At 39.4% G+C, this 27,745-nt stretch overlaps 1 protein-coding gene and 1 long non-coding RNA gene across 7 annotated transcripts; one reads left to right on the plus strand and one right to left on the minus strand.

Moving 5' to 3' along the window:
• Positions 1 to 661: 661 nt before the first annotated feature.
• Positions 662 to 27,379, minus strand: ZBTB38 (zinc finger and BTB domain containing 38). Of its 6 annotated transcripts, none has more exons than XM_064457711.1 (2): positions 27,284 to 27,379; positions 662 to 6,701 (listed from the first exon to the last, which is right to left on the minus strand). In XM_064457711.1, the coding sequence occupies exon 2, from the start codon at positions 6,699 to 6,701 to the stop codon at positions 3,126 to 3,128; it is 3,576 nt and encodes a 1,191-aa protein (XP_064313781.1). In that variant the 5' UTR covers positions 27,284 to 27,379; the 3' UTR covers positions 662 to 3,125. The 6 variants fall into 6 exon arrangements, with proteins under 6 accessions (XP_064313781.1, XP_064313775.1, XP_064313776.1 ...); XM_064457705.1 differs by lacking the exon at positions 27,284 to 27,379 and adding an exon at positions 19,719 to 20,345; XM_064457706.1 differs by lacking the exon at positions 27,284 to 27,379 and adding an exon at positions 19,705 to 20,345.
• LOC135314387 (uncharacterized) lies at positions 19,447 to 20,392 on the plus strand. The gene is made up of 2 exons (XR_010373887.1): positions 19,447 to 19,570; positions 19,657 to 20,392. It is a non-coding gene; the product is annotated as an uncharacterized LOC135314387 (long non-coding RNA).
• Positions 27,380 to 27,745: the final 366 nt, after the last annotated feature.

Here is a 27,745-nt window from a genome sequence, read left to right on the forward strand (position 1 = left end):
CAGAGAAAAATATTTGTTATATATAGCAAACTTCTAAGTTTTTTTGTTTAGTTATATGTCTCTGAGGACCATCCCAAAATGGCCTGCATAATTTAGCTTAAATTTAATTTTTAATGCAAGTTACAGACTAGTGACATCTAGCTGAAGGGAGAAGTACTTTGAATATGCGTAATCTATTTTGTATGTATCTTCATATTTCCTTCTGCAATTAGGTATTTGCATTCTGAACTATGTTTCTTGACAGGAGTCCCAAAAGATCCAAAGTACGGTGTGTAAAACACACAATCTATACTGCAAGGTTACTATCAGAATTGAAAAGAATTTTTTTAGTTTCGGGTCCTCATGAAAACATGTTTAAGATGTTGCAAAGTATTAAACACAGTTCACCCGTCTACCAAGCCCTCTAAGATACTGAACAGGTAGATTCTGTTCACCTCAGCATTGCGTTCACCCTTAATGGTAAGATGCCAGGAGATACCATCAGTTCCCTTGAGCTCTGGTGTGTTCTCGATTCACTGTTCTGACCTTAACAAAGGGAACGTTTGGTAACGGTGTTGCTTAATCTTCTAACGAAATAACTATTAGAAGAGACATATCTCTGGATCTTATAGATTATGTAAGTATTAACATAACTTAAAAAACTGAGAGACTTACAGAAAAATAGGAAGATGTTATTTTAATTAGGCAAAAACAGAGTTATAATCACTCTTTCTAAAAATAAAATTAGACTCTTTATCAATCCTTAACATCTGCATTTAATATTTTCTTCTAAACAAAAATACAGATGCGATTATGTAGCAAATTACAGTCTTTGACAACGTATAGTATTTACCTTCTTTTATACTTACGTTAATTCTAATTTGGTCATTAATACTTGACTCATTACTGCAACGTGTTACTTGTAGTAAAAGTGCCACAATTGAACTATAAACATGACATTGCCATCTTAAAACTGCTTTGCTATAAACTGTAGAGAATATACAGAGTTACAAAGTCATTGTGTTTTTATCAAAATATACAAACCCCCCCAAACCTAACACAAGCTATCAATATTTTTCTTATGAACGATACAGTTATAGAAAATATTTGTAAAATTATCTTTATATTTATAAATATTCTACCTTATTTGCTTTGGTCTATAATTATCATCATACAAGTCCACTTAGAAGTCATCTTTGTGTACTTTCTGGGAAACATGGTACTTTCCTGTGTTTGTTCTTCTATTATCCTTACTTAAATGGAACCAAAGCTGCCATGAAACCAAAATTTCCCAAGGGGTTCATAGCATTCACCAATGACAGAATAAATAAGTGGACTATAGTATTACTTCAATCAATACTGTGTTATCATTTCAATTGTAGTTTTATTGTACCCAAGGGGTTCATAGCATTCACCAATGATAGAATAAATAAGTGGGCTATATTATTACTTCAATCAATACTGTATTATCATTTCATTGTAATTTTATTGTACCCAAGCTATAATTTCTTTTAAAATACTCAAGAAGACAAAGTAAAAAACAAACTGTGTACCATATTTGCACATAGAATGAAGTTAAGGTTCACTAACCTTTGTCCTGACTTAATTTTTTAACACTTCATAGAGATGAACATACATGACTAACTGGAAATGCAGATAGAGTACAACAGGGCCCTACCATATAAACTGCAACTTTTACACATACACCCCCTTTGACTTTTTTGAAATCTCTTAATTAAAGTTAATCACATTTTCACAAAATACTACTAATTGTAATATTCTGGTGATGTCTTTCAGAAGCCTGTTCTCCCAATTCTGAGCAAACTGTGAAGCCATAGGGCTCACCATAACCCTTCAGCCTGGCAGGATGAGGGAGGCAGAAAGGCCAATGCTTCTTCCTCCAGCAGCCCCTTCCAGGCACCTCTCCGCTATGGGCCCATGGTGCTGGGCCAAGGGACGAAGCATGCCTGGGGCGAGATGCTGGCATGGTTAGGGACATCACAAAGAAGGAACATACAAAGGTTAGATGTTGGATTTAAGGCCTGGGGATGACAGGGAACCCCCAAAACTGGCCCTATCCTGGTTTACCCATAGGGACTGCCTCAAGGATATATATGGAAGCAAGAATCTGAGTATTTACATACTCCTCCCCACATCAAAGCGTTTATTGGGAGTTGCTCTGGCGTTCATTGTCTAGGCATTACTCCAGGATGAGGAGGAAGACTCTCCTCCTCTTTGCCTCAGAAGAATGGTATTTCTAAAAGACAGGACTTGCAGACCCACCAGGAGGTGGACATTTATATATAGGATTTCATTAAGCTAGGCTATTTCATGGGAACAAGTTTCTTTAGACAAATGCACCTGAATAGCTCTACCTGGCCATTGACATGGGGACTTCGGCAGTTTGGAAGACTGGCTATTGTGAGTTCCACTGATTCTTTATTAAATGTCTCAGAGATATCATAAATCTGGAATACTTTCCACACAAGCACTCAGACTTAATGGTTATTACGGTAACTACAAAACTGAATATGGAAAGTAAAAGAGGTTTAAACTCCTGAATATGTTTTGTAAATGTTGAGTTACAGAAAAGCACGCCAGAACTCAACTGTACTTCAGCATACCCAAGTTCATGAAACATTTCCCAACTTCACTTCAGAATACATTAAATTACAATTATTTTGTTTATAAACACATTACTTTTTGTTAAAAAATGCAATATATGGTTTCTGCAGCAAAACTTCCTTCTATAGAGTACACGGTGAACCTACACATGTATTTTGCCTAGAATGATTCTGACTCAAAAACAGCACTGTAAAATAGTTCAGTGACTAGTTTCCTGTAATGCTAAGTAGAAGGGGTTTGGTTGGTCATATTTTTTTCTTTTTTCTTTCTCTCCGTATGTTAGAAGTCTATTGTGGCAAAAGTATTTTGGATCTTTCACATTAAGTTTGTATTATTGCAAATACTCGTATTTCTTTTCTGTGTTATTTTTCCTTCTTTTGCATATATTGACACATTTAGATGAAGAAATTTGATCTTAATAAATGATACTAATTTGAGTGGAGGCGTTTCCCTGTTCAATGCATCAGTATTTTCTCCAATATATAGTTTTGGATTTTTCTTCTCTTTTGCACAGCTGTCACTCAGAGTATAACTTCTGGAGTTACATTTTGTATATTTTTTACTTCGCTTCCTTCTGAGCCAAGAAAATTCGGATTTTCCAAAAGTTTAGTGCTCTCATTGCAAAACTGTTCTTTTCTATCTTGTGGACCTGCACTTTTGAACAGATGTTTCTTCTGGTGCATTCCCAGGGCAGCTGCCGTCTTGCAAATTTTGGGGCACTGAAAGCAAGCGTATCCCTTTCCATTATGCTCACGTACATGTCTTTGCTCATGGTTCCTTTTGGTAGAAAGGTACAAGAAGCTCTGAAAGCAGAACTGACAGTGGTAGCGTTTTTCTCCAGTGTGAATTCTTTCATGTATTTTGAGTGTTTCATTTAAGGTGAACGCCTTATTACAGTATTGGCAGACAAAGTCTTTGACACCCAGGTGAATACGTTCATGTTTCTGTAGATTTCCAGGAATTGAGAAACATTTACCACAGGTTTTGCAAGTGTAGGGCTTTTCCCCAGTGTGACACCTCATATGCATTTTTAAAGTGGATGGACTCTGAAATTGTTTTTGGCATAACTCACAAATGTAAGGCTTTGAAGCAGCTGCATGCCAGTGTACGTGTTCTTGAATTTCTGCAGTGGAAGATGGATCCCTTTCACAGAGCTCACAATGAAGATTAGGCATTTCCGCGTTCTCTTCCTGATTGATGACCTTTTCCTCAGGAGCGTTCCTGAGTGCGTACTCTCGACTGCATGTGTTGTGGCTTTCCATAATGGCGCTCTTGCTTCCGTGCTTTTTCCTCCATTTGGTCTTTTTCATTTTTCTTAGCTGTTTGGATTTCTTTTTTGGTTTGTAATTATAATAGGGTCTCCAGGGTTTATCACTGGAGTCCTGGTCACTTACATCATCACACATTTCTGTCAGCTCCAGGCATTCTGAGCTATAGAGCCTAGATGGGCTTCTTTCTTTTATTTCCATTTCTGGTTCCTCAATTAGATTGTCCTGTTTGGACTCATGTTTAGATTTTCGACCCCTTTTACAAAACAGCTTAGATCCTAATATATGTCTTTTTACAATAGCCTCATTACCAATTTTTACTGTTATTTGACAAAGAGGCGCAACATTGCTGTCTGTAGATGTTCCAGGCAAGGCAGGCTTTGCAATGTACGTTTCAGTTTTACTTGATTCTTGGACAGTATTTGTTGTTTTGCTACATGAACCTCCAGATCCTGTGATGTGCTGCATATCCTCAGTTGCTTCTGCTCTGTTGTACAGCGGTGTTTTCTTTTTCTCCTTAATAGTTTTTGATTTTGTAATGCACTTCCCATAATTATCTGACCCATATTTACAATCATTATTCACAGCCTGACTAGGTAGATTATTTGATGATTCTGTCTTACTGTTTTCTACAGACGTGACTGTTTTACTGTGCATTATTACTGATGAAACTCTGCTACTGTGCATTATAACAGAGGGTGCAGAACTGCTGTAACTGATGACAGAGGTTGAATTTTCATTCGCATTAGTTAAAGACACAACTGAGGAATCACATTCCTGAGAACCAGAGTCATTTGCAGCAGGGGAAACTCTTTTTTCAGCTGTGAAGAAGTCCCTTTGCAGGTCAGAATTTAAGATACCTACTCCCCAAGAGGAAGAATTCTGAGTATTCGTGGAAGATGCTGTATCATTACATGAAGATGTATCCAAGGCAAGAGTTCTGTTGTTTGCTATTATATTACTTTGAAAATTCAGTGGCGGTAGCTCAGAGCTAAGAGAACTCGGAATGAAACAGTTAGTAGAAGCAGTTTCATTAACCTGGCTACTTGTTTGAACATTTTCATATGAAGAATTTCGGTAGGACTTATAAGGTAGTCGCCTGCATTTCATAGGTAAAAGTCGATAAAGTTTGTATGGGTACATACTTGGTTTTAAGCCTCCATTGGCGGTCTTTTTATTTACTGAGAGACGATGATCAATTGCGTGGAAAGACTTCTGATGATTTTTTAGTATATAATAAGTCATAAAAGTCTCCAGACAGAAAATGCACTGATATCGTCTTTCTCCAGTGTGCCAGATCTCATGTCTGGTACGATACTCAGCTAATGCAAATACTTTATTGCAGTAGTGACAAGGATATGTTCTTCTCCATGAATGAACATTTGCATGTCTTCGAAGGCTAGACAACGTTACGTAACTGCGCTTGCAAACGATGCATGTATATAATATCTGCCCATCAACGACTTTAACCAAATGATCGGTTTCTGGTAAAGTGCAGTTTGCATTAGAATAATCAGTGATGCTGTTTTCAGACAATAGAGGCTCTGCATTTGCATATGAACTTCCATTCCTTCCATCTGTAGCAGTATAGTTATCTGCAAAATTTTGTTCGTTTCCATTGTGCACCGCTAAGTTACCTGATCTCATGCAGACTTGCTCATGACTTTCCAGTATATTTAGATTTGCAAATGGTTTGCTGCAGTATTTGCATACAAAGCCTTCCTGATGCTCTGAATGGAGCTGGAGATGACTACTGAGCAACACCCTATCATTGAATGATTTTGCACAACAGTTACAGTTGTAAACAGGTGGAACAACAGTTGCCGCAGATCCAGAGACATTAGCAGAATTGTTTTCCTCTTCTCTGGATAAATGAAAATCTCCTGCTTTATTCTGAGGTTTTGGAAAAGAAATAATTGTCTGATCAGTAACTGCTTCGTGTTGGGCTTCTGTAGTGGTCACTGTAGAGGCCGGTACTTTTGCTATAGGCAAAACAGTACCCTGGGGCTTAAAGGCTGTCTTAGGAGTACTACATGCTTGTTTTCCCGGCTGAATGAGTGGTGTGGCTTGGAGATTTTCATAGTGGTCTTCACCCATCTTGTATGAAGGGCTGCTGTCCTGTTCAAGAAAAGGTGTTCCTTGAAAAGTATCTCCCCCAGAAGAAACTGCATAGGAATGTTCGGCCAGAGTACTGGCTGGCTCAGCATCTTTGCAGACTTCACTTCTGTCGAGGCTGATGGGTGCTTGTATTGCCTCAGATACCTTTTTAAAGCTTGCCCTCAAATCAAGAGGAGAAAACAAAGTGTTTTCAGTTTCAAAAATTGAGAATGCATTTGTAATTCGTGGTCCGTTTGTCACAGCAGAGTCTTCATGTCTCTTTTCATGTTTTTCCTCTTTTACAGACCCTTTTTCATTGATACAGTATGCATAGGGGCAGGGGGAACTTGAAAAATTAATATCTGTAAGATCTTCTAGAAATGATATGCCCAGTTTTTTCCCTGCAGCTGCAAGGTCCGTTACAGTCTCCTGCCTCTTAACAACTACTGTGGAACTGTAGATGTAATTCAGTATTTCTGTAAATACTTCAGCTTTGAGATCATCTAACTCCAGTACATGACCTGAAATACAGATAGTACGGCTCCAAAAAATGTTTTTAAAGTAAAGGCTTGAAGCTGCCAGCACATTACTATGGGCTTTAAATTTTGTATCCTCCACAATTATGGTGACATCACATAAAATACCCCGAATGCGCTGTTCATTTAGAATAGAAAGTACAGTGTCACTGTGGAAGTCGTCCTTGAGATCCTTTGAATGGGACATGACTGTCATCTGCAAGAAAAAAAAAAGTAAATATATTTAGAAGGCATTTTTCATCCATTGCAAGAACAGATGTTTATAGTTCTATATTTATTCTATTCTATATTTATTTTAGACATATTTTTAATTTATTAACTTTTAAATTTTAAGAATGAGTAAAATTTTGTCATAGCATTTCAGGTTGAAGTCATCTTAGGTTCACTCACGCCAACAATACTGAAGGCAACGCACGGACAGATCAAGCATGCACCCACAGCGCCTCAGCAGGAGGCAGAGGATCTTCTCTGTCCCGGCATGGGTCTGTCACCCACTCCATGCCTTTCACTGGGGACCGCAGCCACCAGCTTTCTGCTGTGTGTGCCAGCAGGTGCATCTGCTCAGCTCACACTGAATGACTCGCTGAACCCTTGAGGTAATTCCCCCAGCATGTGGTTGAGGTATTTGGTAGACATTATGGGGAAGGCTGAATTGCTCTGGTTGTGTGGATACTGAGGACATTTTCTGGGGCTGTTTTCAGACAATGACTTTACAACACAACTGCATTTGATCCCCTTATTAAGTTGATATTTAAAACAGGGATCAGAGATCCCATGCAATAAAGTTTCTGTTGAAGGATAAGGCTTTATAAACAAACGAATGCACAAGCAATTCAGTTTTGTAAACAATAGCGGAGTATGTATAACACTATTAAGGTAGACAGAATATTATTTTTTAAATAGTGATTAAATTTTATTAAATAGTTTACACTTACTTTAAAATGACTGAAAATTTATAAGTAACTGAATTTATACATTAAGTAAAACAAATAGAGTAATAGAAGGTGTTTTCTTCAGTTATAGTTTAGATTTTTAGAGTTTACACGTTATAATTTCAGAGTCTGTTCTTAATTACTACCAAATAATAAGATTTCATTGCAAGGGTAAATAGCATTAAATAACTGCCAATTTTTAATAATGAGGTTTAATGCTGACAAAAAAATGTTTGGATTAGCCAGGCTATTACTGTATGAATATACTGGTTTATTTAACTGAGATAAAAGATGCAAAATATGAGTGAAAAATAAGACTGGGGAAAAATTATGTATTTGACAGTATGTATCTGGAAAAAATCTCTGACTTAACCAGATTATTTTTTTGTTTTGTTCAAATTCAGATCTGTACAATATAATGATGTTTGTTCCTTTTTTTCCATCTCTGAGTAGTGTTCTAAATTACTATTGCCCATTTCTGACTTCAAGTCATGAAGAAATAGTTGTCGTGCTGGCACTTACCAATCACTAAGACAGACCATTTTCTTGCAACTTGTGGAATCAAAATGCTCCTTAAAGAAAATCACCAACTACAGATATTTTGTAAGCTAGGCTAAAATGTTACCACACTGTAGGGCTCTAAGAAGTTAGGAATACCTTCTAAACATTCTAGTGTTGTCACAAATACTTGGGTCCATTACCCGATTGCATATGCACCGCCCAATTTACACAGAGAATCGAGGTAATTTCCTTTATTACCTTAAATGCCCAGGCACAGGTGCCAGGTACAAACTAGAACACTGTTGGTGTAAACTAGCAGTTATACACTGTTAGTTTACAGTGTATTTACAGTTAGTTACAGATATACACAAGATATCTAATCCAATAATTGCTAAATGATTGTTTAAAATTATTTGCTGACCATGTAAATAACTACGCATGCCCGCTGTGATTTTGCAGACCTTTACTTCCTCAACCTTTTGGGTCGGCGGATTTCTTGAGCAGGGGGGTCTTGCAATCAGTGGTCGTGATCTCCCCCTGCTGGAATTACCTTTCCCCCAGTTTCACTTAAATTTGGCAACACTCGACGGTCCTTCACAGGCTGTTAACAAAGCAGACTATCATTCACTTTGGGGTTTTTTGTTCTGAGACAGAGCTATCCTGTTCCACTCTGCCATAGCATTGTTAGGGTAAAGTGAGGTAAGTTAATCTTTATCGATGTCAATTCCCCCCTTTGAGACTTCATTTGACGTCCTAACCTTTGACAAGTCTCACCTCTATTTTTTACCACTAACACATACGATCGAGATGGTTGTCTAGTGATAAGGGGTTTTAGACATCCAAACATGATACAGACAATTAGCATGTTTGGATTTTCCCTTACAAAATATATTGCAACTATTGGTAAAACTAAACATGCTAACTATTATTAACAGGGGTTTTTTTATACAATCAAATTCATCATAAGAATTTTCAATGTCTCAAACACAATTCATAGTCTTGTAACTCAAAAATGGCAGCGATTGTCCAAGTATAAAAAGGTCAGTCGTTAACTTGTCTTTGAAATTTTTAATTTCAGCTCTCCTGTGGACTCCAAAGTCCACTGTTTCTGCTCTGGGAGTGGTGCCTTCTTAACTCTTGTACAATGAATCCAAGAATCCACCCCTTCTACCTTCACTGCTGTGTAAGTTCTTAGCAACACAGAATATGGTCCTTTCCCTTTTCCTTTAATGGTTCATCCTTCCAAGTCGGTATGTAGACTAGGTCTCTGGGCTCAAAGGGATGAACAGGGGTATTCAACAGTAACGGTGTAGTACAGGTAGAGGTAGGGCCTCTACCCATTTAAGATGGGCTTCCTGACATAATTTTGAAATTTGTCTTTTAAGAGTTTGATTCATTCATTCTACTTTACCGCTGGGCTGAGGTCTCCATGGCATACAGAGATTCATTTTATCTTTAGAAATTTAGATACTCCCTGTACTACTTCTGCTATGGAATGAGGTCCATTATCTGAAGCTATTCCCTGTGGGATACCAAATCTTGGAATAATTTCTTTTAGCTTTATCTTAACCACTTCTCAGCCTCTACTGGTGCGACAGGGAAAAGCTTCCGGCCAACCAGAAACGGTATCTACTAAAACTAGCAGGTATTTGTATTGATTATACCTAGGTTACTCTGAGAAATCTACTTGCCAATGTGCTCCAGGCATTATTCCTTGTTGTCTATCTCCTCCTCATGTCTCCTTTTCAATTTTTAGATTATTCACACAGCATACTGGGCATTTCTTTACCACTAGATCTGCAAGGCACTGCATTTTTTTGTCCTATGACATATTTTTTTTGCATCAAGAACCAATGCATCAGTGCCCATATGTGTTTCCTGGTGTAATTTCTTCAATACAAATTCCACTGTCCTTTCAGGAATTTGGAGTTGTTTTAAAGGTGTCATCCACCATCTTTCTTCGATTTTGGTACAGTCTAGTTGTTCAGCCAGTTGATCTTCTCTTTCTGTGTACTGTGGAGGAGTTAAATCTAAGCAACGCTCTGGAATTAAGAGCTCCTTCTACCTTCAGTGTTTTTTAGGGTTGCCTCTTTGGCAGCTGTATCTGCTCTCCGATTTCCTCTGATTACCTCGCTGTTTCCCTTCTGGTGTGCTATAAGTGAATTATTGCAACTTTTGCTGGCTGTAAAACAACTTGTAACAATTTCATGATTTCAGCACCACATTTAACAGGAGTTGCTTGTGAGTTTAGGAGGCCCCTTTCGTTCCAAATTGGAGGATGGACAACTCCAAAGGCATATTTTGAGTCAGGTGACATCGTCCTGCTCCAGCAAGACAGTCTGGTATTTATCCAATCTGCTAGGAGAAATCAATGGTGTTCCTTATTTTCTAGGAGAGAGATCACAGCATGGGGTACAAATACAGTTATATGTTGTCCCACAGTCACTTTCCTGGTCTGTTCAATCAAAATCACTGCTGCAGCAACAGCTCTCAGGCAAGCAGGCCATCCTCTACTGCCTTCATCCAACTGTTACAAAAATACCCCACAGGTCTCCTCCAACTTCCCAACATTTGGGTTAGCACTCCCAAGGCTACTTGCTGCCTGTCACGTACATACAGCTAAAAGGGTTTCTCCAAATTTGGAAGTCTTAATTGCAGGAGCTTCCATTGGTCTTTTCTTGATTTCATCAAACCCTTTTTGGCATTCAGCATTCCATTCCAACTTTTGGCATTCAGCATTCCATTCCAACAGCTCTTCTGGCCCTTTAACAGCAGCATATAATGGTTTAGCAATCAACCCAAAATTAGGGATCCACAGCCAACACCATCCAGCCATAGCCAAAAATCCTCTTAATTGTTTCTTTTTGAGGTGGGTACCGCAATTCTACACATTGCTTCTTTTTGTTTTGCACTTAACTCCCTCTGTCCCTGCATTACATCAAATCCCAAATATTGAACTGTCTTTTACTATTTGTACCTTTTTCCTAGAGACACAATATCCTGCAAGTCCTAAGAAATTCAATAAACTAATTGTAGCTTCAAGGCACTCATTGTAATTATTTGAACCAATTAATAAGTCATCAATGTACTGTAAATTATATGTTCATTATCACCTTGCCACTGTTCCAAATCTTTTGCCAATACATTGCCAAATAACGTGGGGCTATTCTTGAATCCTTATGGCAGTACAGTCCAGCATAATTGGGTTTCTGTCCGGTAGACAGATTTTCCCATTTGAAAGCAAAATGAGTTGATTCTGTGCATCCACTGAGATGGAAAAGCAAGCATCTTTCAGATCTAGAACTGTAAAATACATATTATTTTCAGGGATAGAAGCAAGCAGTGTATACAGGTTTGGTACCACAGGGTAGATATTGACTGTCCAAATGTTAATTTCTCGCAAGTCTTGCGCTAATCTATATTCTTGAGAATTAGGTTTTCTTACTGGTAAGATGGGGGTATTAAATTCTGATTGGCATTCTCATAACAGTCCATATTCTAAGAAGGAGTTGATAAGTGGTTCCAGTTTTCTCCTCATTTCCGATTTTATAGGGTATTGTTTTTTTCCTACTGTTGGAGCTTCAGGTTTCAATTCAATTCTAAGTGGAGTTTTATTCTTTGCCCGTCCTGTTTTTCCCAATGCCCGTGCCATACCAATGGTATTACTGCATTCAATATTTCTTCAGGAATATTTGCATTTTCATCACTGTCGCATTGAGTCAACAAACATATCTGTGCCTTCCAAGTGTTTTCTGGGGGAATATGTAACTGTACAGAATTTTCAGAGAAAGTTATTTATATATTCAATATACATAATAAATCTTGCCCTAACAGTGGCAGGGGACACTCCGTCATACAGAGAAAGGAATGAGTTACCGTAATATTTCCAATTTTACACTCTATTGGTTGCAAAAATTATTTTAGAGTCCTTTTCCTGGTGGCACCAATTACACTAGTTTTAACTTCTTCAATAGGTGAAGAAATTTGGCAGAAAATAAACCCCCTTGCAGTCCAGCTGGTCCTCAGATGTCAGAGGGGCTGGGCTTAGAGTCTGAGTGATACCTGATTCAGCACTGTCAGTCCGATCACATTCAATACACTGAACTATCATGATTACAGATTCACTAACAGCACAGTCACTATTAGTCTAGTTGTGCTCAATGGCTCTTCACGGCCAGATTCACTAATAGTGCAGTTTACTGAAGCAACAGAAATACTGTTTCTTATCAGATTGCTGGTGATAAATGCACTGTCTGCAAAGCACATGCAAGCATAAAGCGCTGAAATACAAATTAACAAGCAGGTTCTCTAAATATCCTGGGGAATCACTCAATTTAACGAAGTGTTCGAGTCCTACCCAATAGGTGTCTATGGGGTCCTGACCCTGGGACCAGACTAACATCAAGGGTCTGCTGAAGAGGGAATCGCACAATGAGGCCGAGGTGAGGGGCGGGACTAGGTGAAGACTTAGTAGTCAGCCCTCGCTTAGCCCCCAGCCCCAACTGTACAAACTCCAATAATATGCCTCTGCCACTCCCTACAGTGCTTATCGGCTGCCACAAAGTTAGGCCTAAACTTAGGTCAATAGCCTAGACAGTTTCTAACAGAACACCCTCAGGGAAGTATTTAAACCAAATCAAGAAGCTGTCACGCACTTGCAGCTGAACACTAATCACAAGCACAACTCGTGGTTGGGGGTTTAGTTGTGTTGCTCTTTTAAATTACAGAAGCATGAACATTTTTGCTAAACCATGAGGCCTTCCCGTCCCCATCCCATCATTTCACTACCCAAACAGCCCCTGTTCAGCTCCAAAAGGCGTAGCAGGGTATGCTGTGGCAATTAAGACTGGGTACAAAGATATCTTTGGACTAGGGGCTTTACACCAGCTCCAGCACATAAAATCGGAGATTGGGAGCAACTTGGTGGAGCTCCCTCTGAGCTGACCCGAGACCCCCACCACCTTTGACCTTGCTGCAGACAGCTGGACCACCAAACAGGTTGTATCCTCCTTCCCCTGATCTCACGTGTCTTCGCCTACCAACTTTTGTCTTATTATGTATTGCACTTACTCTGTGTGTTAAAATGACTTGCTTAAGGACAGTGGAAAATTTATTAAATTGTGGTCTATGTGAACCGCCTGACATCTCATCAGTGACGTGCGTTAATAAGCAGAATCTGTCTCGCTGTGGGTAATAATCTGGGAACAGTGTATGACAGCGTCCCTGGGGGGGGAGGAAGAGAGGTTCAGCCCATCGACTGATCCTACTAGTCTGCAATATCTTCCCTCACATCCCTCTTCCTTGAGGTCATTTTATACTACTTCACATTTAGGTGGAGCTTGAGTGACTCTAGTCATACATACTTTTGTTACTGATTGGTGTAGAAATCCCTTGCTTTGCTTTAAAGTTTTAGACTAGGAGAAATTCAGAGTGCACGCTCAGTGAAGGGTGGTCGTACTTTGGATGTGGGCAACTTCATGTGTTTTGGTATTATAATGAGGTTATAACGAGCAAAGTTCATCCAGGCATGATTTTGCAACTGTACACTGCTGGCCGTGGCATGGTTCCACGGTTCCATCTAGTTCCCATACCTGCAGTGATTTATGGATGAGCTTGGCTGCGAAGCCTTTGTTCCACTCCCTCCAAACTCTCTCTCAGAGCTAGTACACCGAGCTCCCCCAGTGTTGCCAACATCGAGGATTGCAGGTTGTGTTGCTTAGGGAACAGTCACTGAACCAATTTTCAGCGTGCAAACTGTATTTCACCCAGGAAGTTAACTTTTATGAAATGTGGATATAATATTTCACCACCAGTAATTTATTCCACATCCCACTATCTATTAAAAAAATAATAATCTATTCTTTCATTCCCCAGCTTTACTGGAACCAGAGGATCAGCTGGGGAAACCTTAACAGATTCCTCCAGTCTCCTTCAATCTAATCCTACTTCTGCCTGTACCTCCGTGGCTGTCTCCATCCCTTTTTCCTGACTATTCAACTGATGTGGGCATTTTTTTTTTTCCAATGACCATCCTGCTTCCAGTGAGCACGCTGATCAGGTCCTAAAGGGTTATCGCACCGATTCCCCCTCGAATTTCCACAGCCTCCTCCTTGGCCCCTAAATCCACTTGGTGAATTACCCCTGCCTCTTTCTCTGCCCTTCTCTTGTCCTTCTGCCAAAGCAGCTAACAAGGAAGCTTAGAGCTTTGTCTTTGTTTTTGTTTTTCTTCCACTTCATTCCGATTATTACAAACTTTATATGTAATTGACATCAATTGTGAAATTGTCATTCTGTCTGCACCACCCACTTCTTGCATTCTCTTCCTGATGGTCAACACCAATTGGCCAATGAACAACATATTTAACAATTTAATATTACTAGCATCATCCAGATCCAAATTTGTCCATTTTTGAGCTACTTCACACTATCTTCCACATGGTATTATGGTCACCATTAATAACAATATATTTTCAATGCATCTTTTGTCATGGTGTCCCCACCAAGTTTATTCCAATGTTTTAGAATGCATCGTGGAAAAGAACAAAGGGGTGTCTCTTGAGGTGCAGCAGGGCCTATTTTGGTACCAAAAAGAGTTTCCTAGCCACTGCTACATATCCTTCCTGATATGCCTTACACAGGGCAAAACTGCTTCTGAAGTGGGACTCGAACCCATACAGACTCAAAACAATTATAAACAAATATTTGCAGCTTCCAAGAGATTTCACCTGTCCCCCCTTTTCCCAATATTTGAAAGCATCTCTTTTCAATAGCTTTGCACCGTGGTGTTGCTTACCACCTGACTGCAGGAGAGGAGCCAATGGAGTCCCCAGTCAACAGGTTGGTGTGCGCTGGAATCCACTCCGTTCCTTTCTCCCTGTCAGGTACGGCAAAACTAACCAGGCAAAGCTGTCAGTACTGTCCCATCTGGGTCACCAGAAAACCGCTGTCTCAACAGCTTGGGTCCATTACCCAGAGTGTGTCACCCAATTTACACACAGAGTCAAGGTAATTTCCGTTATTACCTTCAATGCCCAGGTACGGTACAAACCAGCACACCATTAGTGTAAACTAACAGTTATTTATACACAAGATATGAACATATTTAATCACCTAATACATATTAATTTTTATTCTGTTAAATGATTGGTTAAAATTCTTTGACAGCCACATAAAAAACTACGCATGCCCGCTGTGATTTTGCAGACCTTTGCTTCCTCAACCTTTTGGGTCGGCGGATTTCTTGAGCAGGGGGGTCTTGCAGTCAGTGGTCGTGATCTCCTCCTGCTGGAATTACCTTTCCCCCAGTTTCACTTAAATTTGGCAACACTCGACGGTCCTTCACAGGCTGTTAACAAAGCAGACTATCATTCACTTTGGGGTTTTTTGTTCTGAGACAGAGCTATCCTGTTCCACTCTGCCATAGCATTGTTAGGGTAAAGTGAGGTAAGTTAATCTTTATCGATACCAATGTGTTTGTTTACTACATTTATATGGCTTAAAGTAAGAGATGTTTATTTATTTGGATGATAGCCTGGGATTCACAGTAGTTAGGTATGGTTATCTGCTTTGGGTTAGTATCTGAAAACACATACATAATTGTGCATAGTTTTTAGCATATCGAGTCTTCTACAGGAAGAATACTGACAAGAACACTTTTCATCAAGCAAGCAGCCACTACCCCATAATCAAGTCTTTTTTTCTCATTGACGATGCCTGAGATTACACCTGACTTGCTCATGTGATGTGGTATTAGAAACCAACCGTCAGACATCAAAAACATTTCACAACAGAAGCTATTGATAGAGTTATTCCTGAGTATAGGAAATAAATTATGTCAACTCTACCTCCCAGTGAAATGCCCCACAGGAACTTGCCTGTGTTTTTTTTCCCCCCTCTTTATTGGAGGCAGCTGGTTTTAGTTCAAAGAAACATCATCTGACATACTGTTTGCTAAATATATCAGACTGCTACTTCTATACTAAGAGGCATTTATAAGCAAGGCCTACAAACCCAAGTGTTTTTAGTAAAAGTCTTATGATTCAACTAGTTATTTCAAAATGTACCCTCCTAAGGAGAAAAGTAAATATTTTTGAGTTCTACTTGAATGTACACAGATTGCCACTTTTTTGCAGTCCTGGATATTTTGGTATGCTCGGTAAAACACCAAACTAGATTCCTTGTGTAAAGACAGTAGAAACTATCATTTGCCTTTTGGACGTTTAAATTTTTTGCTGTGGGCTAAGGCATCTGCTACATATTTCTCCAGAAAGTTACACAGAAAAATTCCAGAGGAAATCGATTTTCAGAGCCAACACTTATTGCTTCCCTGTTTCAACCCAGGCATCCCCCAAATAGTCCATTTATTCATGTGTGTAATGATTCTCTACTGCCTTTTATTTTGACTATCTTGCTTCTTGAATTTGTGAAAAATGTGTCTGAAATACTACGAAATCAGAATGCTCTACCTAGCAGACACATAAATGGAATCTTTTAGGAATATTTTACATTCCATTTGCAGTTCATACTGCAAAAAGAAAACCTGCTCTTCAGTTCCCAAGGGTGCTCCAACATACACAGAGATCAAACTTTTCAGATGTATTATTATTATTTTTGATTAATACACTGGAAAGTCTATCTGGAATGCTAATATTCTTCTGTATGATTTTTATTGTAGAATTATGGAAGAAATTCTAGTATTATTTATAAACATTGCCCATAACACATATAAATACCGTTTGACCTATTAAAGGTCAACAAAACTCTTCAGCCTACTAAGTCATCCTTTTTTGGCACAGACGTGTGTGCTATTTTGATACTTTTTTGCTCTCAATCCAGACATAAATAATTTCTCAAGAATCTGAACAGTACCTTTGTAGAACTTAATAGTCTTCAGTGCTCCTATAACTATAGCTTTTGAACAGCAGGATTTCTGATTGGGAGTTACCTTACTATTTGCAGTTTTTCTGCAAAAACAATAACAGACATAACCTGTCATTAGAAGTTGTTGAATCCCTTTGAGAAATAAGATTTAAATATTAATCTGAAACTTAAGTGTAATGGTCAGTAGGTTGATTAAGCTATAACGTTACCTTTTGTACCTCTCCAGGACAATAGTCGTCAGTGAAAATAAGTAAGATCAGAGACTGATGCATCCACACACATATTTGACAACTTATGCCTCACAGACGACACTGCTAATTATAAATACTAGAGCAGCCAGCTCCACATGGCCACTGCAGAGGGAAGAAGCTACTGTTCATTTTTATATTAATATTAGTTTGAAGTATCAAAGAGATGACAAGGAGTTTTACTGGCTACTAAATACTAAATATAACAAATACAAGATTTTTTACTACCAAAGAAAAACTGTTACAATCTAGGAATATTGTTTTTAACTTTTGCTAAACTTCTGCAATCCACTGCCAGGCAAGCATGCCCCATTACATATGAGAAGAGATTCTTTTACTCCACTTCAGTCACCTAAATTCAAAAGACAAACTAGTGGCATCAATAAAAAAAAAAAAAATCACTAGGGCCAGTTGCTAGTACCCAGGCAAAATCAAAGTCCAGCAAGATACCTGATAAACCGTAATAACAGTTCTCTCCCTGTTTTCTTATTCCATGCATTTCTACTGGGATTTTAAAGATGCTACCATTTTCTGGTACATACCAACGTGACACTATGGAAGCAGGTTCACTCCATAATTCTCTTACGCTCGGTTTCATGCCACCCTATCAACATAATTTAAAGGCTCTCTCTATTTTGTTTCTGGCCTGTTTCTCCAGCTGAGAAGGAACATTTACCTGTATCTAGCTCTCCTAAAGGGCGCTATTTTGTTGCAGAGCAGAAATGATGTCGATAAAGATTAACTTACCTCACTTTACCCTAACAATGCTAGGGCAGAGTGGGACAGGATAGCTCTGTCTCAGAACAAAAAACCCCAAAGTGAATGACAGTCTGCTTTGTTAACAGCCTGTGAAGGACCGTCGAGTGTTGCCAAATTTAAGTGAAACTGGGGGAAAGGTAATTCCAGCAGGGGGAGATCACGACCACTGACTGCAAGACCCCCCTGCTCAAGAAATCCGCCGACCCAAAAGGTTGAGGAAGTAAAGGTCTGCAAAATCACAGCGGGCATGCGTAGTTTTTTATGTGGCTGTCAAAGAATTTTAACCAATCATTTAACAGAATAACAATGAATATGTATTAGGTGATTCAATATGTTAATTTCTTTTGTATAAATAACTGTTAGTTTACAGTAGCGGTGTGCTGATTTGTTCCTGGCTCCTGTACCTGAGCATTTAAGGTAATAAAACAAATCACCTCGACTCTGTGTGTAAACAGGGCGACGCACACCAGATGGCCCAAGTTGTTGGGGACAACTGAAACGGGTGGGGATCACAAAGAAAGCAAAATCTAAACAAAACTGAGTACACACACCCCCCACATCCACCCCAGCTCTACTACCCTGGTCTTGCCTGTCTGGACACCTACTGTCCAACCACCGCTTTTATTACGACAGCTGAGTTTTTTATGGAATCGCTTCACCAGCCCCATCTGGGCGGTATGGCTACGCAGGGCTGCCTCGACCAGGGTCCCTTCAGCCTCCTTCAAGCATGCAGGGAAGTTTTAATGATGTCTAATTATGTTTAATAGCTTGCGCTGGCACGTGCTCCAGTCAACACAGCTACGCATTATTTCTAATTTTTTTTTCTCTTTTCGACTCTCGCTGCTTGCATCCTTCCCTATTAATATAGAATACTTACCTTTAATCTTTGTTATAGCCTTATAAGCATTATAGGCTTTAAAACATTTATTTTGGCCTCTCACTGTTTCCTCTAACTTTTAATTCAGACGGCTGGAGTGCGAGGGTGGAATTTGGCATACGAATATTATTATGTTATACATATAAACATATTATGCTAGTATCAGGTCTCTGAAGCCAGCAGATGAGCCATTCTGTCAGAGTCGTAATTCTTTCCTACTACCAGCATCCCTAACGCATTCTCTCACTTCCCACTTTACACTTCCTGCGACCATTTCTCATCGCACGGAAAGCAGCCCCATAGACCCTGTCAGCGCTCAGAGCAAGCTTACGCTCGTCGGTAAGTGACGTCTCCCGCTTCGGAACCCAGGGCGAGCCCCGTTTCCGCAACAACGCGCCCGGTAACTGAGACGGCCTAAAAATAATTAAAAAAAAAAAAAAAAGCCCCCCTCCCCCCGCATGTCCGGTCTCCCCGGTACCGGAAGGCTCCGGCCTCTCGCCCCCGTCCCCGCTGAGACCCCCGCTGGGGGCAGGGTCCCCCCGCGCGGGGGTGGGGGGAGGGCGGCCCGGCGCCCGCGCGCCGCTCGCCCACACGGTGGAGCTGGACGCGCGCGCTGAGAGCCCCAGCCCCCCTTTCTCGGTAAAGCAAGACGCGAAATAAAGGTTTTACAACTACATTAAACGTGAGCTGCTGCTGCGGAGCGCAAAGGCGGTTGTCTCGTAATCCCGCACGAACTGCATCCAACGGGCCCGCGGTGCGGCGCGGCAACGTCAGCGCGTTCGTCTGCCTTAGAGCGGAGCTCCGTGAGACATCAGGCATTTGGCAACCCGTCAGCGGCAGCCGACTTGAAGACGCTTCCTGTTTATGGGTAATAACTGTACTCCGGACTAAATTAAATCTCTAGCCGAGGAAGCGCTGCGTATTAACCTGCAATATGATTTTCTTCCCTCGCAGTAACAGAAACGCTTACGCAATTCTACGCTCGAAGGCAGAACAACTCACTGTTTTTGAGCTACCTGGCGATTAAAAACCATGTCTTTGGGGTTTTCTCTAGCAGGGAGGAAGACGGCGGCGGCAGCTCAGCGGGAGGGCGCGCTGGGTGCGCGGGCGCGTCGTGACGTGACAGGTGCCATCTTCCCGGCGGCGCGTGGCCCGCGGCGCCCGCCGCAGCGCGCGGCCCGCTGACGGCGGCAGCACGGCGCAGACGCCATTTTGCTCTGATAATCCCGGCTGATCGGATTTGCCTGTGGCTTGGGAAGCAGGCGCTGATTCCGGCGCTCCGGCTTCCCGTCCTCGGCCGCTAACTGCTGCCTTCGTTTTCGTGCCCCTCTTTTACAGCGAATCCTTCGTGCTTAATTACCGCAGCCAGCTGGGATATGTAGCGTAGCAGCCAAGCTGTTTATATGCAAGGAATGTAAATTCAGAAAGATGAGGAAATGCAGCGTTCCTTATATCCAACCCCTTGCTCCATGGCTGTCAATGCAGTTTTGTCCACATCATTTAGAATTCCTCTTAAACCTAGCAAAGGACTTTGATTGCTTTACTCTCCTTCAAAGCCTCTCTCGTGAAAAAAAGAAACATTTCTGGAGACACATAGGTCCGGGCATAACTTCTGCAACCTCCCATTAAAAAAGAGGAAATATTTCCTTGGAAAAATATAATCTGAAATAAATTGCATTTGGTTACTGAAGTATGGTCACATCCACCCTTATTTTCCTTATATGATTATATTATCTTTTTTAAGTGTATATAGAAACTCACACAGTATCATGAGGATGTTAATTTTAAGCAGTGGTTTCTTTAGATTATTTACTGCCTCAGGAAACAAGTGCAGCCATGCTATTAGTGCTTCATAGCCCCTAAGAAATGCTTACCTAGATAAAGAAGGATGTAGCTCGATTTAATTTAGCCAGATGCTCCAGTATATTTGGTACAGTCTTCCTATATATTCTCTCTCTGCCTCTCACTTTAGTCAGCAAAACCAGTTTTCCCAGGTACTTGGAATCATGAAGCTAAGAGAAAAACTGGTCTCTGAGACAGGTAGAAAACATGTTTGAAAAGTGGACAATTTGCTTTTGTCTTAAAGCTGGCTTGAAAATATTAATTTTATCCAAGGCTAATCTGGGTGTATTTTTACAAGCCATCGTGTGTGAGCTTTTACTGGACAGTTACTTTGCTTTCAAATCTTAAGCCTAGGCATGAGAAGCACTGAATAGTAGGAACTGACTCATTTTAGAAAAAAAAAAAAATTCAGAAGCACGAACTATTTCAGCATTGTGACCCTTGATGGGCCTGGAAGTTAGAACTTTGCTAGTGCCCCTTCATGATAAATGCTGCTTATCATCTGAGGAAACTATTTAATATCAATGTAAGATACACAGTCTATTATAAGGAGGGTGTGCGTGTCTTTCTTCCAGCATTCTGTCTTGGAACTATCATAAGCTTTCCTGGTTCTTTAAAAGATACAGAAAGAAATTTATTCTTCTCACAAAATCATCAGAATTTCAGTGACTGATCTGTATTTCACTATTTTACACAATCCACATTAAAAGATCATCTTGGCAATACCAAACAGTTCTATGGAGAGCTTAATTACTGTTCCTGGATCACTGGAAATATTTATAAATAAGTTTACCTACTGAAGCAATGAGTATCTTTTTAGCTTAGGACTCTCTGTTACCAAAAAATAACCATCTTTCATCTCATGACAAACTGAGGTGTTCTTATCAGTAGCTGTTTACCAACAGCTGTGGGAGGTGGAACAAATAGTCAAAGGACACAGCGGTATTGACTGCAAAAGCAAAGCGTGTCCCAAAATTTTCAAAACCTTTTTTACTGCAATTTACATAACTGAGAAGCAAAGTTTTATACTCGCATGCAGGTTACTTTTAATCTCGGACTTTGTTGCTTATTTACTATTGTTTATGATTATTTTAGGTGCGTTATATACGCATATTAAAATGTATTAAGACTTCTGACACAAGTGCCATAAGCAGTATTTGTCACAAGTGTGTTGCCAGTAACAATACAGTAACATGGATTAAATTAAACCTGTTGTAATCCTTTAAAAGAAAGAAATGCTTTACTGAACAACAATAAATACAAGCATCTTTTTAGATTACATGAAACAAATGTAAGGAAGATTAGGTTATGGATTCTCCCTAAATTGCAATTAAAAATCGATTAAAGTGTTTTGAAAATCAGATGCATAACCGTCATTTGTATAGCACATACCCCCGATTTAGAGACATTAATTTATTTGTACTTGACCATTTGATGCTCTGGCAGTCTTAATATCTATAGACAATATAACAAATTTGGAGAAAACTGACTTATTTTTTCTCTTTTTTTTTATTGATAGGGTGTTTTCTAAAGGCAGCTTCAGCTTATCTACTAAAAAAAGAATCACCTTTTCTGTGACTAGTACTGTAGTTGAAGGTACTACTTTCCATATACAGATATATATAAAGAGATATAAATTGAGCTATTTGGAATTCACAGTCCCATCAGCTCCTTGTGTATTAAAAATATTCTTCAGAGTAAGTAATTCTTTATAAGGCTGTCTTGGCTGCACCAAGATTTTACATTCTCATTGTAATGTTTCATGCAAAACCAATTGCATGCAAAGAAAATGGCAGGAACTGGTGCTGCAGGCAGACCTATGTGAATGGACGACATTGATATTTATGAGAAGTCAGACAACATTTATCTGCATCTGCAGTCCTGATTTCAGGGTTTAAGCCACAATAAAAATTATATACTTAAAACCAGCAATCTTATTAGTGTATGTGTACGAATTCCCATTAAACATATAAATGATTGCACATAATGTCACACAAATATTATGTTCTTTTTAAATAGAAATCCAAGTAGTTTAGCAGTGGATTATGGTAAAATTGCAATGTATAGAGAAAATTGTCAGCAAACTTTTACTTCTTTAAAATATATAAAACAGTTCCAAGGTTACTGAAGTGGTGGTGTTTGGATGCTTTGCTGAAGCCTGATAATCTCACTTCCGCAACTCACGGCACGTGGTATTCTTTCCTTAAGAGTATTTCAGACTGCCTAGGAAAAAAGTGTTCCAATGTTCCTCTCTAGTCAAGCAGTTTCAGTTCTTAAACAACAGCAGGAAACAACATATATAGCATTACCAACTCTTGCAGATTCCTCATGAGTGACAAGATTTTGGCCAGGGCTTGGCTGATTTCCTTCTCAGTGCCTATACCAGGTCAGCCTATCTATGAGAAAAACACTTGGATGGACTGTCATCTTAATTGCTCTCACTGCTGAGGTCAAAGCAGCCAGTGACGCTGCTGAGGAGGAAAACACAGCTCCTCTTCACCCCTCAGGCAGATCAACTCTTCACTCAGAAGTGGGGCGCAAGAAGGACCCAGTAGCCCAAAGTGCCTTCACTCCCTTTTCTGTTACTTGAGCAAGGGATGGAGTTCCTTTGTGTCACCCTTCTCCTCTTCTCAAGCATCAAGTGGAGGGAGAGGAAGGGAGAAGGAGCACAGTGATGGAGACCTGAAGCAGCTGCCTGCTCCTCCAGGTCTGGTTGAGAGAAAAGCCTGGCAGAACTCATTTGGCTCTCAAACTGTGTAAGCTGTGCATGTGCACCAAAAAGCCTTTTTCCAAGGTATGTTGTGTTCTTAAAATTTAGGCATGGCCTAATCTGAGTCCCGTTAACACTGAACAGAATGCACACAAGCCATTTTTAAAGGTATAGTTATACCTTTGTCTCTCCACCACTCTACAAAAGAAAATGAAGCAACAGCAATAACTGACATAAATCCAAATATTCTTTTGCACAAAATATAAAAGCTTACGTTGTACTGCTACTAAGAATCAGCTGACTTTACATCTTGCTATCTCTGAACAATCTCGGTGTTATTTTCCAGTTAAGTCTTTCTTTTATTATGTGCTGCTGACAAGTCATTTTCTAGCCTCCTACATTTCTGGGACATATCACAGTTCTTAGGTAGTACAGATCAATTGCAGTCATGAAGCTATGTTTACAGACAGAGTGACAACAACAGACATTTTTCTGCTGTTGACTGTTGTCAAATGTAATTATATATTTGAATAGCTTTAAACAAAAGTAACGAACATTTAATTTTTGTTCATTTTGGGCAATTACTATGTGGTATTCTGTTGCCCATTCAGTTATCAGAAAGCCAAAAGTCATCGAACCCAGCCTTTCATTTTCCAGTTTTCAGAGGAAGTGTCCTTTGAGTATCCGAACCAACATCCACAAGAGCAGCTGCCAAGCTGCGTGCTCAGGACCACTGTTACTCTCAGTCAGGTGTGCTGGGGGCCAGACCAACGCAGCCGTTCTTGCCCTTTACTACAGGTGATGTGGCAAATCATGCTAGACTGAACACAGAGCTAAATCCCTTCCCCTGGGAACACGGGATGTACTTGGTCTGCTAGATGGCTGGACACAGCCATTTTGAAAGCTAGAATTGGTCTTCAAGCCGTTAACTCGCCACCAGCGATCTCCAATGTTCCTTAAAATACTGCAAAATACTTTTATATTATATTGGTAAACTCTAGCATTCAAAAAAAAGTGCTCAAGTGATAGCTGTTACTCTGCATCATCACTTAAGTGTGGCCATTTCTCATGACAACTTATTTGACACACAGTAACTTTGGCTGTATGCTCTTAAATGTTCTTATGTTCCATTTTGTGCTGACCAAAGCAGCCCAGCCCAAGCCCTACTCCTCCTCTTCCATCCTTCTGCACGTTTCCAACCTAAAAGCTGTAGCAGGGCCTCTGCTCGTGCAATGGAGGACTGTAGCAGAAGCCCGCTACGTGCTGTGCCACCGACATCAACTGCACCAGGCACAAATCCTGGTCTGACAGTGAGCTCAGCTCAGACAGGGAGCAATTAATAATGAAAGAAAAAAAGAGTTGACTTGCATCTCCCTAATAATTTCTCAAACTCTTATGTGGTCAAAAGCCTTCATAGGATTGTAGCACATGATTGTATATAACGACATCATTTATGGTTAAGGATCATGAAAAGATTCGTGTGATGGTGTTCAAATGATCTGGAATTTATACTATATTTGGGTACACTTGACTGTTGAGAGTTATGGAAATGTTTAACATTATGAAGATAATCTTTATTTGCTAAATCTCGTTGTGTATGAAGCATTTGCTCTTATTGCACACTCCAGAAACGTCAATGGGAATCTTTTCATTGTTTTTAAGAGAGTTTTAATTGGGCTACTGGTCACATAAACAACTTCTTAGATTACACCAACTGAATTTGACCTCTAGATTTGCAGATTCTCATTCTTCCTATCTTTTCAATGATTAGCGTTTTAGACTTCTTAAAGATACATAATCTTGGGATAACATAGTTAGCCTGAAGGGTTGTGTACACTTTTCATTTTATATACAGATGAACACTTTAAGAAGAAAGGCCAAAAATAACCTGTACATAAACTTGCTGAAGTCAGTAAACAAATTTGTCAGGACTGATCTTGTATATCTCAGCTTCTTTTCAGTCCAGGAATATAAAAGAAAATAGTACTATACAAACACTTGCACAGAAAGCATGGGTACTCCTTAAATGCTACATCCAAATCTTATTCTGAAAGTCCACGAGCAACTGCCATTTTGACTCTTCTACAGCTTTTTCTCTCCACCCCACCACCTTCTTCTGTTGTTGACTTTTAGAAGACAAGACTTGGTCATATCTCTTTGCCTGGATATGTTGGATAGAATGAGAGTGCTACAAGCAACACCAGTTCCATTTTTATTTAGTGGCTTTAGTCTGTCACTGTGTAAAACAGTATAATCATACTTGCTTCTGAATGCTGGTGCAAGATTTAAATTTAGAATGTCTGAGCATTTCTGAAAGACATCGGAAACCTTCATTTCCATCCATATTTTGTTGTTTTAAAGCAGTGCTGTAAGTATTCACAATCTTGGCGAAAGGTTTCAGTCTGCAGACCAAGCCTACCATGCCAATTCTGTTCAGTTATTGCAAGTCTAATTTAAAGCACAATGAAAAAAAAAATCACAAGATATGTTTCCATTGAAAACATGAAGTTTTTAGGTTAAAACCTTTGAGTATTAAGAATACACATTGGGCCATGCCCAGAAATCTTTTTATATGGTGATTTTCAAGAAGCATGCATTATTGTCAGCACATGGTATGTAAATGCATTGGGCTGCTTAATAAGCGTTCACTGACACACATCTGCAGCTTTGCTAATGTACCTTTATTCGTATGTGGTTGCCAAGGAAACAGGTTATGGCCCAGTATTCTACCTAAAATATACTGAGCAACTGTTCTATGATAATTTACTTAAAATAGGTACCACTTACATTTTGTAGCCCATTGCTTCTGTAAATCTAGCTAACCTGAATTTTCTAATTTAATGTCTTTCTGATTAATGTAAAACACCGATGCCATCTTATTGTCTCTGAAAATCCATTACCATTTTCTATGTCATACAACATTTTGTAGTAAAAGTAAACTTAACTACAGAAAAAATCTTGAGATATTCTAGAAATTGAAAAGGGGTTTTGTGTTTTTTGGGGGTGGGTTGTTGGTTTTGGTTTTTTTGTTTTGCTTTGTTTTGAATTTGGTCGCTTATCATACATTTTGCCTGGTAGCCTTAATTGCTTATTTCTACTTACAAGATATCACAGTGTTAATGACTCTGGTGCAACAAACAGATTCCTATGGAAATATGTGCAAGTAGTGCCACTGAAATCAATGAAACTACTCCCTTTCTAAAATGCAAAATATACTCTATGATAGAGAACCACGTTCAAAATTAACTGATCAATCAGGATTTCACCGATTCTTTCATTCAATACATACATAGCTCATATCTAAGGCAGAGATACCATTTATTTTAACCAAGATGATTACTGGACATTCACAGTAAGAAGAAAGGAAATTGTTAATATTTGAAAAAGCCATGCAAAATGTGAAACTGTTATTTTGAAATATCCAGATTATTTATTATAATACTAAACTTGAATTTACAAAGTGCTCTTTGCAGCTCACAATTCAAGAGGTTTTTTACTACCCCTGATTACAGTCATGTATAAAGGCAGAGATTAGCCAGTTTTAGATGAACTATCTACAGCTTAACCAAAACAACAATATTAGAAATGGGCATTGGCACGAAGAGAGTTCCTCTACCCTTATTGTATGGCACGGATTTGTAATGAACCCTAGCGACTGGGATCCAGAGTTAACATTCTGCCAAGCTCAGGAGGTTTGCTTGCCTGCCAATTGTTTGGTTTGTACAGATCATTGGAGGCTATAACAACCTGTTTCAAAGATCTGTTCTGCCTGATTTTGTTTGTCCAACCTCTATGGCAATAAAAATCCAGCAGGAGCTGGAAAAATCCAAATATACTGACATGAGAATAGAGCAATGTGGTACCACAGCGAGAACAACTCTTAAATTATTATAAAAAAGGTAGAACTTCAACAAAAAAAAAAAAATCATGTAATGCAGTGGTTTTCAAGTGCTAAATATTTTAGCACTATTTCTATGTGAGTTTTAAAGAGATTTCAGCTTGCTATAATCACCTCATAAACTTACCCACCTACAATCAGGTTGTTCTTCTGTTAGAGTCTTTGAAAAGTGGTATCGACAGGTATTTTCGGCAACACCATCTCAGTAATTTTGTGAACACTGTGGCTACTGTGTATCAGCCTGCAAAGGGGAAAATCAAAATTTAACGACTAAATTATTAGACAAATACTAATTTCCAGATACACTGTGTAACTAATCTACATTTTCCCTGGAATGCTGTCGGACCCTAAATCTACATCTGGGAGGCTTACAGCATACCAGTGATAAAACAGTACCGTTAACCAAACTAGTGTGAATACTGCTTCTGCCTGCCTTGTTTTATAATGGTTTAACCTGTGGAGTGCAAACTGGACATAATGTTTCAGAATATGTTCTAGACAGAAACGTAAAGAGGTTTTCAAGTTTAAAATAAATCATTGGGATCGCTGGAAAAATTAGACTAAAACCAATCCTTGGCTCTACTTCCCTTCCC

The sequence above is a fragment of the Phalacrocorax carbo genome, chromosome 7, assembly GCF_963921805.1.
Source record: "Phalacrocorax carbo chromosome 7, bPhaCar2.1, whole genome shotgun sequence".
Lineage (NCBI taxonomy): Eukaryota > Metazoa > Chordata > Aves > Suliformes > Phalacrocoracidae > Phalacrocorax > Phalacrocorax carbo.